Source organism: Anas platyrhynchos, chromosome 1, assembly GCF_047663525.1.
Source record: "Anas platyrhynchos isolate ZD024472 breed Pekin duck chromosome 1, IASCAAS_PekinDuck_T2T, whole genome shotgun sequence".
Taxonomy (NCBI): Eukaryota; Metazoa; Chordata; class Aves; order Anseriformes; family Anatidae; genus Anas; species Anas platyrhynchos.
In genome coordinates this window covers 35600404-35618784 of record NC_092587.1, presented here as the reverse complement: position 1 = coordinate 35618784, position 18381 = coordinate 35600404, and the positions used below count along the sequence as shown (strand labels likewise).

Genomic DNA, 18381 nt, shown 5'->3' with positions numbered 1-18381 from the left:
TGGGGTACACTGCTATATCCCCTATTTTCTATATGATGCTGTTTCCTAATAACACCAGGCTGCCAATCCTACCCCTACTTGATTAACAAAACTGTAGGGAGACTATTGTGAGAAATGAATCCTCCTCTTTCCCTCTGACTTCAGGAAGTATTATATTGATCAACTGGGAAAGAAAAGAGCCCCAGGACAGACTTAAACATAATGATCTGCCTCAGCTCACGTGAGGCCGTGACCATTATAGTAGGAAGTGTTGAGATCAGCCACTCCAGCGGCTGGTGCCAGTACCTTGATGAATGACTCCAAATCACCATTAAACAACTTAGCACTATACTGTGATCGGGGTCTGGGCTTCCTGTGTTTCTGGGGCTTAGGGGGAAGATTTGGAGGCCTAAGGGAAGGGAATATGATTACTGAGCAAGTAGAATTAAGTCATACAATAAAACGAAATGTCTGTAAAGTCACGGCAAAACAACAGCGCATTGCAAAGGGAGAAATAAACACATTACTTATCAAGCAGAGACTTTCCATCAAATTTAACTGTAACACAATGATTAAAGACTGAAGAGCTCTCCCATTAAAAATGCATTACTTATGGATAAATACTGACATTCTTTATGAATACCCGTTTTACAGTTTTACCATACACATTTATTCCAAACAAGGCACAACTGCAATGGCCATTTCTTGTCACTGTCATGCATGAAATGTGCAGCCAACACTGGAATTGGTGCTGCCAGCTGCGGCAGGACATGGGGCACTCGAAGCACCTCAAGCAGAGAAGTTACTACCTGCCAGAGCAGCTTCAAATTCAAATTGATACCACTCAGCACACTCCCAAGATGCTTCAAAACCAAACTCTGCATTTTCAACTTGAGCCAGCAACACTACGCAGCTTTAACCTTCCACATACAACCATGAGCATCTTTACACGGGGAAAGAAACACTTTGTAAATTAGCTAAAGGAATTAAAAGGATGTTATCAACATAGAACAAATAAACCAAACCAGCCTAGCAGAAAAAAAGAAAAGAAACAACACACAAAACTTTGGTCTGCAAAACATTCACCTCGCATGTTAGATGTTACACATGTGATGACTATGACTGAAAGAGATTACAGGAAATAAATATTTTTCTTATTTTGTGAGTGTCATGGCACTCCCCATGCCAACAGCTTCTCTCATGCCCCTGCATCAGCAGCCCAATGTTTCTATGGCTTCCTCAGGAATCAGTAAAAAATTTCAAGGTTTTGGGGAAACAGTGAGGAGCACTACTTCAAATCATAAAACATGAAGTGGTGGGACTCTGGTCCATTCTTGTACTACCTGCTATTTATTTTAAATTTAAGAATACCCTCTTCCCTTCTACATTTTAACTTTGATTTTGAAGAACATTATCATTTGCATGTCTTACAGACTGGAAACTTAACCAAACCCTGGGGTAACGGATAGGTCCTACCCAGAGTGGGGAAACTTGTCCCAAGGATCATACGGGGAGGACCTTCTCCCTCAGAGCTTCTTTTTCTTAGTGACCGGGTGTGAGAAGACAGCAGTTAACAGGGCTTCAAGCTGTTCCTCCACTTCATTAAGGTAAAATCATTGCCTAGATCCATTGTTTTCTTTCTGCTTACAGAACAAGGAATTTAGGATGAGGTGAGCCTGATGAGTCACCTAATTTGGAGTCAGGGAAGAACATTTTTCTCATTAGGCATAACCATGCTGACTTCCAGGTACTGCTGGTAGCATCTGGGGTCAGAGTTTAAGTCTCAAAATCAATGTCAGCAATTGGGAAGAATGCTCCAATTTGTCACCACTTTTCAACTGGGGTCATGTAGGGAAGGAAGGTGAGTAAGTCCAGCTGATGAAGCTGAAATGGACAATGAATCAGTGGGAAGAGGAAGAAGGGAGCTCTTAAGTCTGTAGAGATGTTCCCAGGAACATGGGTGCCAGACATTAGAAATTATACAAAACCAAGTGGTCTAGCAAATGCAGAGCCAAAGCTTGATCCAGATTTTTAGCTGGAAGGGCAAAACTTCTGTTCGTTTTGTTGTTGTAGTTGTTTTATTTTGCTTTGCTTTGTTTTTAATTCAAGATATGGGGTGGCAGCAAAGTCATTCCTATCCAGGAAACAAAAAGTAGCAAGAGAAGGCACTGAGCAAGGATGTATTGACTGGAAAGGGCAGGGAAGAGAGAGACCAGGAAGGTTAGTCTGGATGTTCCTGCTGCCAGCAGTACGGGAAAGGTGGTGCCCAGAAGCAGCAATATAGGAAAGTGGCAGCTGCAAACTCACAGTCTGATGCCCTCGGGGTTGCAGCATGCCTGTCTGTGTTTATGTCTGGAAGCAGCCTCACAGGTGTGGCATTACACAACCAAAATGTAAGTGCTGCACAAAGCGGGGAGACCTAACACAGTCTCCCTTCTCTTCTGCGAAGGTGTAGACCCATTTAAGTATCAAATGCATGGATACTGAGGGAAACAGGTATTTTCTTCTGAACTGTGCATTCTGCTCAATAAAGTTTTTTTTTTTTTTTTTTTTTTTTCCTAGCACCAAAAATCCACCTGCAATGTCCAAATTCACAAATATTTTCAATGATTTCCTTGCCTCTCCCATCACTGACACTGGCCTAAGCAGCTCACAAGAATGCTGAAATGTTAAAATGCTGAATGTTAAAACACACGGTGCCTGTACACAATTTAAGTAACAACAACAATAATGTTACACATCATTAGGAACTTGCTTTATACTGTGTGATTTCTATTTTATTTTCCATTTGTAGCTCTCTAAACCAAGTTAAATAAAAATGTCTTACCTTGTTGTCATGTATTCAGCCCTGTGACCTAGAAAAGTTGAATAAACAGGAAACAAAAATGTGCATGTTTTAGGTAGATTTTCAGTTGTTTGTAACTAAATTATGCTTGGTAAATTGCTTTTAACCCTAATGCTCACATTACCAGCAAAAGATAGACAATTATACAACTAATAAGGCAATGCGGTTATCTACCATCTCCACAGCTGCATTTAAAATCCAAACATAATCCATGTTATGGAACAACTTCTAAGAACCCTGCGTGCTATAAAGGATCATTTGATACTGTAAATAATTTGAAGCAAAACTCCAAACAATGCCTATTGGTTTTGCGAATGTATTTTCTTTGGCTAAATCAGTACAGAGGTAGAGCTGTGCCAGTATTAGATTACATTTCCCCTGGTGCCTTGTGCCTAAACCTGTTCAGTGCAGAAAATAACAAAGCTCTGGTGGGTTACTGCTCAAAGACTCCTTTTCATTTGTGTAACTGCAGGAAAAAAAATACAACACTATCACTGGGAAATTATGCAACACAGACATAAGAGTGACAACTGCATGGAACTGTGCAGAAGCAAATCCTGTACTCCAGAAAGGTTCATGGATAACATTTGCAGAACAACAGACCGGTCAGTCAGGCATGTGCCCCATGGAAATGCATGATAATGAGAAGCAAAATAATCAAACAGTAGGATGGTCCTGGTATGGTAAGTTCCCACCAGTCTTGTTTTCCCAAAGGGAGATAGCACTCTGTAAATTTACTAGAATTCTTTGAATGTGTCAGTAAAATACCGGGTAAAGGAGAATCAATGGAATTAACTTCTTCAGAAATGCAAGGTCCTCTGGTAAATGTCTTCACAAGAGGCTAACACATAACTAAACAGCTATGGATTGAATAGCAAAATATTACACTGATCAAAAATAAGTGAAGAAAAGGGAAACTGAATGGAATTAAATGGTCTATTTTCATCATGACAAAAGTGTAATGGTCATTTACTCAAGCCTTCCCATCCGAGCCATTTATGTAATACATTTACTGAAGTCTTAGGGATATCACAACAGCTAAAGAGGCAGAAAATTGTGCAAATAGCTAAAATACTTTATTATCGAGTCATGATAAAACTGTGAAGCCCTTCAGATGTCTTTACCAATGTCAGGGAAGAAGACACACAATGGCAAATTGAAGTCAGTATTGACAGGTTCAAATAACAGATATTAGGGAGGAAGAATTAAATACCTATGCAGCTAGTAGAACTACAGATAACTGTGCTGACTCTGAAAATCACTCTGAGCATCACTTGGACTAGCTCTACGATCCCTGCTGAATTTGAAAGTGACACCAAAAAAAAACCCCAAAACTTTTAATACAGCAAAAAGAACAAAAATCAGTGATACGCAAAAGTAATATTATCTGGCAATCTCCTGGTGCACATGAAATACTGCACAGTACTGAATGCCCTCCTTTGAAAATATATTAAGCTCTTGGAAAAAAAATAATCTCTGGCATTGATAAGATGTGCAAAGTTTGTTGGCACCTATTTTAAAGAGGTGAAAAAGAGCAATAGAGATGAGTATGTTAAATAATGAGTGACATGGAAAGGGAAAATCAGGAACTTCTGCCTGCTCATATAATCAAGGGAAATTCACTGAGACTAAGAATTCCAATAATAAGTGCTAGTTAAACAAGAGATGTTACAAATCCCAAGTCTGGAGGTTTTAAAATCATCTCTGATATTTAATAAATGAGGGTAAAATCTATCTGGGACACAGAGTCAATTTCTTTTACAACTGCTTATTCTCTTGCATTTCTCTTTGCTTGGTTCAATAGATGTGCCTTGGGTCTGAATTAACATGGATGTAAGTGTGCTTCCTATGTATAGTATCAATTTTGTTTGAGTATTCCTCATTTACTGTTCCAAATTTGCACATGCATACTCAGCACAGAGCATTTTATCTATCTTCCTTGTGCAGATCATGAAAATGCATCTGCAGTGTCCATGAAGAGCAATGGTGTAGTAGCTAGATGATCAGAGGGAACAAAATCCAAATGCTGTCAGTGCTGTGGACACCACGTGTTTTTGAATAAAAGCAAGAGAGTGTGCCAAAGAAAATTACTGTTTAGACCATCCTCTCCCTCTCCTCTTTTATTCTTCTTCTCTTCTCTTTCTCCCCTCTCCTCCATCTCCCCCCATTTGTCAGCTGTCTTGCTGACATGAAAGTTTCCAGAAGAGGCAGTTTGAGTGGAGGAGGGGAGCAGTGAGTTCACTTCCTAAAAAGAACTATTTTCTATACTACCTAATACTACTAATATTTGTAATTTTACTACCCTTTCAATTCTCTATCCTTTCAATTATCCCTATTCAAGGCATGCACAGATCCCAGGTCTTCCTTCCCAGGCATGTGCGTTGTCATGCAAGACATACCTCAATAAAGTGGGGTACCCAAAATTTTTAACTTACAGGAATGGTGGCTTTTGCTCCAAATACTGGCTTTGAGTGTGCATGTATACATTTGGGATACTATTTCTATGGCATGGTGATAGAATAACAACTATGTGCATAAACAGTGTGGGCAACAGAAATAAACGACTTGGGGTTACAGCTGCTTGGGTCAAAGGGAATGCTTCAAACAGAATGGCCCAAGCATGCCCGAGCACAGCAGAACGGCCCAGAGTCTGACAGCAATTTATCACTTAAGACATCCCGCTGAGCAGTTTTTCTTTGGATTTCCTTTGATATAGCTCTTCCCTTACTTCTTTCCCACATGCATTACGCAAAGGATTCTACTGCCTTTTATTCTTCTCCCTTCAGTAAATGATCGTGTATTTTACTGGGCTTCCAAATTAAAAATATTTATTTTTCCAAATACATTTTTGTGAGCATTTGGAGGAAAAAATTCCTCATTTTTGACCAACATAGCCACATGTTTTTTGTGGGAATAAACTTCTCAGCACTTGGAACCAAATCCTACTAGATGAAAACTTCTATGAAAAAGAATATAATATAATTAGCTGTCTGAAAACAGTTACTACCTTCTACAGTCCAGCCCTGCAAGAAAACACTGCTTATTTCATGCTTAGTCACTCCCTGGACAAGGGCTTTGTTTGGGTCTCAGCCACAGAAATGTTAATAGCTCTTTAGGCACCTCCACAACTGGATTTTTGGATCTGGTGTTTTATATTAAAAGCAAGAAAATTGTCTGATTAACAACACATTTTTTTGGCAGTAAAAAGAAAATAAATTGACACATCCTGTTACTCTTCAGAGAAAAAGTTTCCTTTCTCGTGTCTGAACTTTGAATTACAGTCTTTAACCTTCAGGAGAGGATTTTTATTTTTTGTGGTGTAATACACTTCCTCTCAAGTCTGTAGCACTCTGTGTGGCATGTGGTATGATTTTCCTTTTCCCTTTGGTCCATAAGGAAGTGCCTGCTGGGAGGGCTGCTAAGAGGTGGGCTAGAACTATGCATAGTGCCTGATTCATTGCTGTCCCAATTCATTTTTACTTCCTTTTAATTATGGGAATCTGCTCATTTGGTTTGCATTTTAAGATGTATTTTTTAAAAAATTATGGAGTGTGTTCAGGACAATGGATAATTCTCTGTCATCAAAATTTGTAAAGATTCAAATAATTGTACATGCAATAATGATAATCAGCAGGTATAGAGCTACGCATTAAGTTTTCATTCATTCCAATTCACAGTGAGAAAATACTTTGTAGAATCCCACATTAATTAAGTCTGTAAGAGGCTCTGTACTGGAAGTAGGTGAAGAACAACAGTGAGGTCAGGATTTAACCTATTACCTTTCATAAATGCTTCACTGAGCTGTAACACTGCAAGAAGGACTTTCATGTCCATGTGTCAGAAATGTTGCACTAGTGGGTCCATTTTAAGATATGTATCCTGGATAATTTTGCATGCTTGAAAAATATCACTTTCCCTTAACTCTTAAAAAAAAAAAAAACAAGTCATCAGGAATCCTGGGGAAGTAGTAATAGTGCATTTATCACAGCTCTCAAATCACCCTGCATTGACCGTGTTAGCTTTCCTTTCAGACATGAGGTTTTTCATTCAATAGTTCCATCTCCAAATATAGTCACTTGTCTAAACATATGCACAGTGGAAATAAGTATCTGTTGAAGAAATAGATTTGATTTAGGGTGTGCAGTCTTACCACTTCATCAAAAGTATGACGGGTGAAAAATCAAATCTATGCTGAGTGGACAATTGAGCTTTAAGCTCTGTCACTTCCTCCAGCATACATCCTGAATTTCAGTGGGTTCACTGTATACTTTGGGATCACTTTTAGGTTTGTTGTGTGATATTTACCTTCTCCAAGTGTCCTCTGCAGCAAGTCATGCTTTGCTTGAAGCTTTGTGATGAGATTACTACCTTCCAAATATTCTCTGAATTTCTGTAGAGATGAAGATCAATCTATTATTATGTATGTGACTTAAATCCCAGGAATTTCTGCACAATGTTTACTTCAGGTGTTTGATCTGTTATCACATGAATGAGGAAGCAACCAACATACCATGAAATAGAATTGCTCGGTTTCCTGCTGGTTAGCTCTTCTTTTTGCAATGCTAGGCTTACTCAGATACGTCTCAGAGACTGTGGATTTCACAGACTCTGTTGAGCGACTGTGCTGGAAACATTCTGACACGTCGTAGTCTTCAATGGTGACCATATCTTGTATTGTCTGCAAAGTAGCCTCTGTTGTTTTCTTAACCTGGTATTAAAAAGCACAACTTAACAAATGGAAAGATAAATACGTACCAGAACAGCCTAGAATGGAAGCTCTTTACTTAAACGAATGGTCTGGCATACTTGCCCAAACAGTGTTGTGGAAACATGAAAAATTAAATGTACTAAACCAGATATCTATGTAACACAAAAATAACATCATTAGGCTTCACATCTAGTTCTCTGCTTTACCATGGTACAATCCATAAACGTTGATGTACTCTTGTGTTGACTGTATGTGAGAGAAATGTGATGTGATTTGGTTATGGTCCCTAATTTGGGGCAACAGGAAATAGAGATTACAGGCTGTGCTGAAGGGTTAATTCTTCAGCATATGCCTGAATCTGCTAGTTTCAACTTGTATATTAAAGCATCTGGCTAGCAGAGCATGTTCTTCCATGTTAAAAATCCATGGGACTGCGCTGTGGTATGAAGGGCAATCATGTCTGGACACAGCTGGAGGAGAGGGCTGGAGAAAGAATATTTTACATCAGTCTCACAGCACTTCCTATGGAGCACAGCCATGATGGAAACCCAGGGATGAATGCCTTGGAACAGAGGATGCAGTGTTTCCACTAGCACTGGAATAAAAGTAACTGGCAAGATTGACAAGGATGTAATTTACCTCCCAGTTCTGCTTTTCTAGACTTTTTAGTAGAGTCAACTGACTCATGCACACTTCTACACATACTTCCAGTGCAGGAAAATAGCCTTCGTATGCCTGCCAACATGATTTCTCCCTCTATATCCTTACACTCACTGGTGAAAAATATCTTTCTTGTTCCTTTTGTCTTTGCTACCTTGAGACACTTTCTGAATGCAAGTGTTGTTTTTTTTTTTTTTTAAAGACTACCATACAAATCTAACAGGCATTACTATTTTGTTCTAGGCATTCAAGACATGACATAGAATGAGAAAAACTCAAATCCCAAAAGCTTATCAAAAAAGCACACACGAACACAAAAACATCCCTGTACTTTAATTGAAGATACCCATTTAAACTGAGGGCCTTTAACACTACCTTAAATTGGATAAAAGTTCAATTTATAGCCACGATGGGGCCTCTCTCTACTGCTGGAGCAGAAGAAAGAGAACAGCATTGTATTTCTGTAGTTTACAAAAAATGCATTTTGCTAGGTGAGCTATTCCCACGACAGGCATTCAGTACTCCTGTTTATAAATAGCTGCAGCTGAAAGCATAACAGATTTTGACTCAGCTACCACAAAAGACAGTCCAAATTCCTCTGACCTTCAGAAGTAGTAATTTGGGGACTGGACAGAGTGTGGTCACAGAAAACAGTAACTGTGCTCACTGGCTTTCTGCCACAGAACTATATGCTATAACATGCCAAAAAAATACATGCCCTGCAAGTTTTCACTGAAGCATTCGCAAAATATAGAACTTAGTACTATAACCACATGGAAAGGTAAAAGATGGAGTTTCCAAACATCTATAAAGCAGACAAGGATCTACATGCGCTTTAAAGAAGCCAAAGAAAATTCTGACAAGTGAAGCATTCATACACATATCATTATCTGTAGGTAGTTAAACATACAACATCTGAACCAGCTGAACAAGTAGGACTTCAGAAACACAGACCTTTGAGACACTTGATATTAATTCCTGAATTGTACTTCTTTTAACATCTCTGGAACTGCCTCCAAATTCAAACTATTTGACCTTTTTGTAACAGGCATGAAAAGTGGTAGTTTTATATCTGATGCATATTTAATCTCCTAAGAAAAGACTAACTGCAAATTCTGTGGTTTTCCATGTTTATCACATCCACAAAGCTGGCTACCACAGGAGCCTCTACATAGCACTTTGCCAGTGATCTTCCAAATAAATTCTACATCAGGCTAAATGGGTCTCAGGAAGTAGTGCGAGGTGATGGGCATATGAACATGGGAAAAAAATCAGCCTGTTTCAACTCTTTCAACTCTTTTCAGCTCAATGGTTCTCTAAAATTGAACAGTTATAGAAGAACCGAGTTATTTCAATAATTCAAAAGAGCACTAGCATTTGAGTGTCTGGAAGCAAACATTTGGTTAAAAGAAAAAAAGAAGAAAAAAGCACCCTCTAAAATACAAGAGATCCTTTAAAAATCAAAAATACTGGATGAAATATGTGGGTAAATAAATAAAATTGTTAGGAAAAAAACATCAGGTGTTTTTTTCTCTGTTGAAAGTTATTTACATAGTAAATTTATTTTCATATTTTCATATAATTATTCATGATTGATAAATAAAAGTGTGAAAACAGACTAAAATAATTTTGGAGACAGATGTATAGAAGCATATGAATATACATATGTTTTAGCTGAAACTGAATTACTTCAAACCTCTCCTGAAAAGGACAATGAACAATACATATGCAGTCAACACATGTTGCTGTTTCGTTCTGGTTTGTTAGTATACTTGGCTCAAGCAAACAGCCATGCTTACTGCTAGCCAAATCCTGCATTCTTTTACATCCCCTGAAATATCTCCAACAGAAAAAAAAGAAAAAAAAAAAAAAGAAAAAAAAAAAGAGGTATATAAGAAGCTTTTTCTATCTTGGTTCTAACTTAGCATATTTGCCAGTATTTGTTTTTAAAATTAGGACAGCTCATATAGATTGGAGCCATTTTAGTGTTGTTTACATGCTTCTGACAAGGTAGAGAACAATGCATCTTCCTGAAAATAGTGTCTGATGCATAGCCCATGCATACACAGACCTTACCTCCTCATTTTCAATTTTGAGAGTGGCCAGCCGTGACTGTAGCTGCTGATACCTAAGCATAAGCTCTGCTTGCACAGGTTGCTGGGCAGTGACTTGACAAACCTAATAAAGAATCAGAAAGAGCTGTGAGATACAAAGAAGAAAAAAATTCAAGTCTTTGGTTGCTCTCCTTAACATGAGGTGAATTACTATCAATGACACTAAAATGCAATAAAGCAGACAATAAAATGTAATCATCTACATTTAAAGCATTTATATGCTATGAGGTGTGGAAGTACACACCCCATTTTAGGACTACAGAGCACAGCCCTGTTTGTATGGCTGCTTTGTGTTGCTTCTCTGTCATACAGCAATGCAAACCCTGGAGTTCCCTTCCTGTGAAGATGTACACAGGTGATTCTGCATTCTGCTTTGCTACTGGCCTTTGGAATGCAAGAACAGGGCACAGCTGGGAAACCCCATACTCTTGGAAGTCTCCAGATGATAAAATGGAGAACAAAGGGAAAGGGCTGTATTTCAGTGAACACGGCTTGGAGATCTCCAGCTGCTCTCAAATAACAATCACAAGTTCTGTTACAGGAGAGAGAGGTAATGAAAACATAAAGTCACTACTTGCCTTGGTGCTGGACTGAGCACAGGCTCACCACCAATCTTCTGGATATGTCATAATGGGTAATACAGAATATAATAACACACAACACCTTTTATTTGGGAACTCTGAAGAAGCTCAGAACAGTGCTGCAAGTTTTGCAAAAGGTTATTGCTGATCTACTTGATTTTGGGTAGCAATAGCAGCTGTTACCATTCTGTGTCTTTGTCAAAGGGGATAAAATTTCTATCCTGGTGTATAGGAAGAGAAATAACCACTGTGGGGATATTTGTCACTATACAGACCTCATCACCCATATGGGACTGGAACTCAAATTTCATTGGTGGACAAAAAGCAGTGGGGTACATTTCCATGAATCTCTGCTTGTCACTTCGTGGCTCCAAGCTGTCAACTGCATTTTCAATGATGTCTAGTCCCTCATGCCTGGAAGTTTCAAGGTTATACTCTGCAGAAAGATACGTTCTTAGGGCTCTGTTCAGACTTGCGTGGTATCCAAGATCACAACACTAATAACAGAAAAAAGGGAGAAGAAAACCAGTTAAAAGGCAAGAACACCGTTCCAATACACAAAACCATAAATTATTACTAAAATTTTATGTCCAGAAATTTTTCTGTCTTCAAAGTATTCTACAAAATATCTTGTACATCAAAACATGGTATTAGGGTCAAAACAGTAAGCATTTAGTATCCTCATTTTATTGCAAAAATTAAAGGACAGTTTTGGAAAAGAGATCAAGTGTACAAGTACAGCAATACATGTATGTTTGGATTTGTTTATCTGATACAGATGTGCAATGACTGCATTTACATAGAAAAGTTCTGGGACTCCAGCAAGAAGTGGGCTGGACTTTTACAATACTGTAAAGTATTATTGTCATGTAAGCCTCAGATAATCTCTTTAAATATATCTTGATATACCTACGCATCTAAGTCAATGCTAGCACCTAACTGAAAATGAATCAGTTCTTGCTAACCATGTATATACCATGACAGAAAAACAAAAACAAAACCAAAACCACAACTGCTTCCCCCATTAGTGACTTAAAGCCCACGCAGCTCCAACCCCCTGCCATGGCAGGGACACCTCCCACCAGCTCAGGTTGCCCAAAGCCCCATCCAGCCTGGCCTTGAGCACCTCCAGGGATGGGGCACCCACAGCTGCTCTGGGCAGCCTGTGCCAGGGCCTCACCACCCTCACAGTAAAGAATTCCTTCCAAATATCTAATTTAAATCTCCCCTCTTTTAGTTTGAAGCCATTACTCCTTGTAGCTACCACACCCCCTGACAGGGTCCCTCCCCAGCTTTCCTGCAGGTCCCCTTTAGGTACAGGCAGGCCGCTGTAAGGTCTCCCTGGAGCCTTCTCTTCTCCAGGCTGAACAACCCCAGCTCCCTCAGCCTGTCTCCACAGGAGAGGTGCTCCAGCCCTCTGATCACCTTTGTGGCCCTCCGTTGGACTTGTTCTAATACTTCTATGTCCTCTGGTGCTGAGGGCTCCAGGGCTGAACACAGCACACCGGGTGAAATCATCGCCATCGATGCAGTGCCAACAGTTTCACATCCTTTCCCCTGACAGTACAAGCGTACTTACTGTAAACACCTTATTTCCCATGCTCAGACAGAGCCAGCAATACACATCATTACTAAATGTAGAGTCATAATTTATCTCTTTTATTTCTAGGGATGAGAATAACCCTGGAATATAATTGAAACCTAATTGGTAAAATGTAAATTGTGTTTGTTCCTGAATTTTAAACACCCTACATTTGCATTATTCATTACCAGTTAATATTTTAACGGAATGGCTGAATATATTTTTAAAGCGTTGCAGCAGAAGTGTATCAAGTGATTGTTTTCTTAATCCCCTCTTCCCCCCATTTAATAGTATCTTAATAGCAGAGATACTATTAGAGATAATAGTATCTTTAGCTTGTGCTGGGTGGGCTTCCAGGTAATGGCAGGAGCACTGCAAACCTCTCTGGCACCCCCATACTGGAGCATCAGGCTGCTAACAGCTGCGTACAAAGCAGTGTTCTTTATTTGAAAAGTGTGCTTAGGCTTGACTCGGTCCAGGGTCAAACTGACCAGAAACCTGTTGGCAAGCATTCTGCAGCAGAGGAAAGTAGCCAAAATTTCTCATCTCATAGGGTGTCTGCTGGAAATTGCTGCAGTTTTAGGAGAGATTTGTCCCTGGCAGAGGACAATGCATGTCTAGGGCAGTCAGGGAGCACACTGCCTCCACCTACCTCCATCCCTCCTGGATGCCCAGCCACAACTTAAAATCCTTCCCTGCAGGACTCAAGAGCCAAGTGATGCATTTGGGTAAGAAGCAGTTTGAATTCAGTTGACTGTGTACCATGTTTATACACATCCCTCCCGCACAGCTATTACAAACCCTTACAACTCATTAGGAATCACGTTCCCTTCCCGTTCCTCCTTATTTAATAAAAGAGAAAAAGACAGAGAGACAGAAAGACAGACACATGCACAAGGGTAGGAAAGAGATTTCAACCTATTTACCATACTTAAACCTGTGTGTACAAGAGAAACAAACCACTACCTAAAAACTAGCTCTTGAACTATTTAAAGAAAAAGGAAAAAAGCTGTCATGTTCATTCAAACACACATGGCTTAGCCTCTTTCTTTTGCATTTATACAATGGAAGTGTGTTTCATGTACCATAACAGCCACTCAATTTTTATATTAAAGCCCATCCATATTTCAAAGATACCCAGTCCCAAAAATATTGTTTCTAAAAGGAAAAATCTCACGGTGTTTTTCTCTTGTTCTGCGTCAAATCAGATCTCATATTTAATTCACTATCGTGGATGAAAAGGACAGACTAAAAGTGATGATAAGAAAGTGGTTCAGGGAAGCTGTTTTATTTCGTGTGCATTAGTTTGAGAGAGACCTCAAAGAAGACTAAATTGAGAGGAAATAAGAAATGGAGGGCAATGCTTCATTTAGTATGGCCAACTATCCATGTGTTATAAAACTACAGGCATTTAGAGCCTGTATTTTGGAGGATTAATAGAAATCACACTGAATTACTACTATAGATGTAGGGGGGGTTGATACAGCTGTTTTACAAGTTGGAATATAACATTGCAGCCTTGCAGCTTGATGCAAGACCTTCACTGTTTAACCCCTAATCTACTCAGTAACTACCATCTGATCAGGAATGAAAGTCTCGGTTATTATCTGCAGGTGATAACAGCTGTACAGGGTAACAAATACTGTTTCCCAGCCAAGAAAAAGGATTCCTCCAGTGAACCAGAATATCCTGCCAGACTAAGGCTTTTTTTTTTTTTTTTCTTTATATTTTTTTTTCAGTGTTAATGCCAGCAGAGCAAACAGGAACAAAATCCAGAACCTGAACGAATGCCTTGTGAGTGGAATTTAAAATGCCTGGATTTAGATTTTTACTTCAAAAAAAAAAGTAAAAGTAGAATTTGTATAAGTAGTACTATATTTTTAAAACCAAAATGAAAAATGATAAGACATTGCAACTCTTACTTCTGCCAGGCTGGCAGAAAACTGAGACAAAGATATTCTTAACCTGGAAACAGCTCTGCCACCATACCAACTCACAGCTATTCAGAGAGGAGAGCATTATTTTCATCTGTTAGCACTAGTGATGGTTTAGAGATGCCTACAATGCAGACAGCACTTGGTGCATTTGCTCATTATTAACACTAACAATGTAAAGTACTGCTACTAAACTGCTGCCCCCCAACACTGGAAGAAAACAAACAACCAACCAAACAACAAACCACACACCACTTTTGAGGTATTACAAAAAGGTAGATATGTATGCACTTACACATGCATGCATGTATACATGATTCTCATGAAAAAAAAAAAAAAGTAGACCTAAAAGACTTGTAAAGCTCAAATGAGCAACCACACTTAGCCAAAAGAAATATGAATCCTTGAGGTTTGCTCATCAGGACACTAAGATGACAGCCTGGATGGCTAGTAAGACCTGCTATCAATCTATGGGCTAGAGAGATGAGATGTCAGTTGGTGCAGTAAGACACGAAGATGAGAAATGAGAGAATGAAGTCATAGACTATGAGTTTTATTGCATTTCAGGATTTGTAAAGACTTTTGGTTGGGTAAAGTAGAGGGAGATGAGTGATGCATTTGGGATATGTGTGAAAAATTAATTTTGTAATTTGCATTTTATTCTTATTTGAAATTTAATCTGAAGCAGTCTCAAGAGCATTTACTTTCTTTATTGCACCCCAGAGTATATTTAGGCTTGAACAAAACAAACTGCAGTGCTTAGCACAGAGCTGCAACCAAACAACCAAGCTGATCTTCATTTCATTTCAGGAACAATAATAAAATTCTAATGCCAATAGAGACAGAAATTCATAAAAATGCCTTAACCTCTAAATAAGTCATGTTCTAATCATCCCTGGTACACAAACATCAACATTCAAATCAAAGGGATCTGACTGTACATATCATATTTATGAGAACTTATAATAAAGACTGTGAGCTGCATACGCTCTAGCCTCATTTTAAACTTGCTTCTGCGAATGATTAACAAAGAACCTTTACTGAATAAATTAAGTTTGTAACAGCTTAATGCTCTCTAACTTCCTAACCATCCGAAGCATGTAGACTGCAATTAGATATTTGGAAACTCCACTTTAAGGAAGATCAACACATAAACATTGTATTTATGCCAGTAGCAGAACTACAGTGAAATTAGTTTTGATCACTATTTCCTAGCACTTACCTTCAGATCACAAGAATGCATGCTAACTCTGATAGAAGTTCCTTACCTTCCTCTTATACTCAGATAAAACTCACAAACACAAATACATGGAACTCTTTAAATAAATGAGTCATAATTTGTGCCACATGGACAGATGCTGGTACTAATAGTCTGCTTAGCAGGGGTGTGTATGCTACTATTCCTCAGACATCTATAATCTTAAAAAAACATCTATGTATCAGACAAAGCTTATTTAATTTAGCTAAAAAGCACTCTGCTACTTCCTACATGATACACATAAGGAGAAAAACTAATCCTGTCCTTCACTTGAAAAAGATCCTACTACATATTCAAAAGAGAAGAAATATTCATCAGAAAAATCAAATTTCTCTAGAACAATATGGTGAGAGCAGAAACACACTGTATGTATCAAATCCTGCTTATCCCCCAACTTCTCTGCAAATGTTGGTCCCAGCCTTCAGCTCACGAAATGCATTAAAGCATCTAGCTAAGACTCCAGTAATATTTTATCTTGCTTTTATCACAAGGGCTTAAGATGAACACCACATTATCATTTTAAGTCAGAAGCCCTGAGCTTTGTTAATGAAATGAACGAGTTGAACAGTTCAGACTGAGTTCATCTAAGGAACTGCAACTTAGGATTTTCCATATGAGCCTCACAAATCAAGTTGCAGTGGAGAAAAATCTTTAATATATAAATAAATCCCACAACCATCCCCAATTTTGTTATAAACAGTTCACTGTGCTCCTCCGTATATTTATCCCATTTTCATCAGACATATTTATCAGTAATGTAGGAAAACATTCACTTTCATTTACAATCAACATCAACAGCTCAGGGAGATCTAAATCCCCTCCATGTTAACTGAAATTCAGACACAAAGGAGAAGTAATCCCCTTCTGCAAAGAGAGAGAGAGGTCAGGGAAGCACAGAAAGAAAAGCAGGCAAATAAGGACAAAGTAGAGGGGGTAAAGAGTGAAATAACCACCCCTGCTCTGAAAACTCAAAATTGTCCCATTACATTAGTAGATTTACAGAATGAGGTAGTCTGGATTGTTGTAACATATGGTCAGTGGGAAGTATGTCTCACATTCCGATGATATAACCCGAAAATCTTGCCAAGACTCTTGCAGTTACAGAAAGTGTTTCCTCTGTCAAGTAGTAAACACTCCGTCTAGATAGCAGTGCTTTCACAGAATATTCTGATTAAATACAAATGTCTGCAAGACACTTCCTTTAAAGAAGCTCAGTCAGATTGAGTTGGCTCTAAAGCAAATTCTGGTCACACGTTCATAGCCAACTCTTACAGAACAGTGATGAAAAGGACATTTAAATTTTCCATTTAAATTCTTTAGAGAAGTGTAATTTCTAAAGCCATTTCACCAAAATAATGTTATTCATGGCTTGGAAAAAGCCACTCAAAGTAGGTATCGTTTTCCAGCATTAAGAAATATTGCAAAATGCAAATTTCTGTTAAAGAGTAGAGCTGCTAGAAAGCTCTAGTCTTCATGGTTGTGTAAGCATCTCTTCAAACACCAACTCCAAAGAGTATTATCTTTGTATATATGTACAGAGAGCTTCAGCTCACTTCTCCTCACAATTCTTTGTGAAGCTCCAGGGCTGTGGTTTCTACAGCATTCACTGCTATGGCAAACTCTGTGAACATTGGTAAGAACCAGAAGCATTTTCCACTCTGAGAAAGTTTTGACACAGTAGGAACATACCCTGGAGACATTTCCTGGGAAATGTGAGCTCTAAAAGAGAAGGCAGGAGAGAAGACTAAATCAGCATCTTTCCAGCCTCTGAAGGGGTACAGGTCCCACGGGAGTCTGTACTGGGCCCAGTACTGTTTACTCTCTTTATTAATGACATAGACAGTGGGGTCAAGTGCACCCTCAGCAAGTTTGCAGATGACATCAAGCTAAGTGGGGCAGTTGATACAAGACAGGGAAAGGATGCTGTCCAGAAGGACCTGGACATGATCAAAAAGTGATCCCAGATAAACCTCATGAAGCTCAAGAAGTCTAAAGTGCTGTAACTGGGTTGGGGCAATCCCAAACATCACTACAGACTGGAGGATGAATGGATGGAGAGTAGCCATGAGGAGAAAGTCTTGGGGATATTGGTGGATGAAAAATTGGATGTGAGCTGGCAGCATGCACTTGCATTTAAGACGTTTATGTTCTAAGAAATGTATGTAGTCAACAAATAGTTTAATAGCACAAAATGGAATATTCTACTTTTTATGTTATTCCTGTCATATTTGCTTTTGCCACATAGGGAAGAAAGGTACCATTCTAACTTTAAAAGATAGGGTTCAGCATCCTATTTGCACTTTATTTTGTGAAATATAAAGCTGAAAGGAATATCTGCTAATTATTCCACACAAATTATAAATGATGAATGTATTGTCATATGGGCAACCCATATGACTAATGTATTCCCTTTGAAAATGAAAAACATTATACGTATTATTTGTGAACAAAATAAAGATAAAAATAAATGTGCAAATACTTACGTCAATTAAATCTGAAAGGTCATGAATATAATACTTGAAAACAGAAGCGTTGGTTGCTTCAAGGGTGAGCAGGTATTCATTACGGGCCTTAATAGATTTCAGCTTGTTTTCAGAATATTTTGCTTGACGCTAGGAAAGAGATTGCATATGAATGTATTTGAATTACTTAATTGATGATATGTAGCAAAAATGGAAACAATTCAAGCAAACATTCCTATTAACAAGAAAGAACCTTAA

General features: G+C 38.6%; 1 protein-coding gene across 3 annotated transcripts in view; it reads right to left on the bottom strand.

The window, feature by feature from the left end:
• Nucleotides 1–18381, bottom strand: part of SRGAP1 (SLIT-ROBO Rho GTPase activating protein 1) — a 149050-nt gene that overhangs the window by 33467 nt on the left and 97202 nt on the right. For 2 of the 3 annotated variants that reach the window (XR_011807390.1, XM_038183303.2), the window contains exons 6-11: nt 18145–18273; nt 11163–11384; nt 10269–10370; nt 7335–7532; nt 7130–7214; nt 2807–2834 (exon numbers count right to left, since the gene is read on the bottom strand). Coding sequence is in view for 2 of the 3 variants with exons in the window: in XM_038183303.2 (XP_038039231.1) it covers nt 2807–2834; nt 7130–7214; nt 7335–7532; nt 10269–10370; nt 11163–11384; nt 18145–18273 (764 nt within the window). In the remaining variant the exon portion in view is untranslated. Of the gene's footprint in view, nt 1–285; nt 389–2806; nt 2835–7129; nt 7215–7334; nt 7533–10268; nt 10371–11162; nt 11385–18144; nt 18274–18381 lie in introns of all 3 variants that reach the window. The other variant, XM_027456418.3, reaches the window with a different exon arrangement.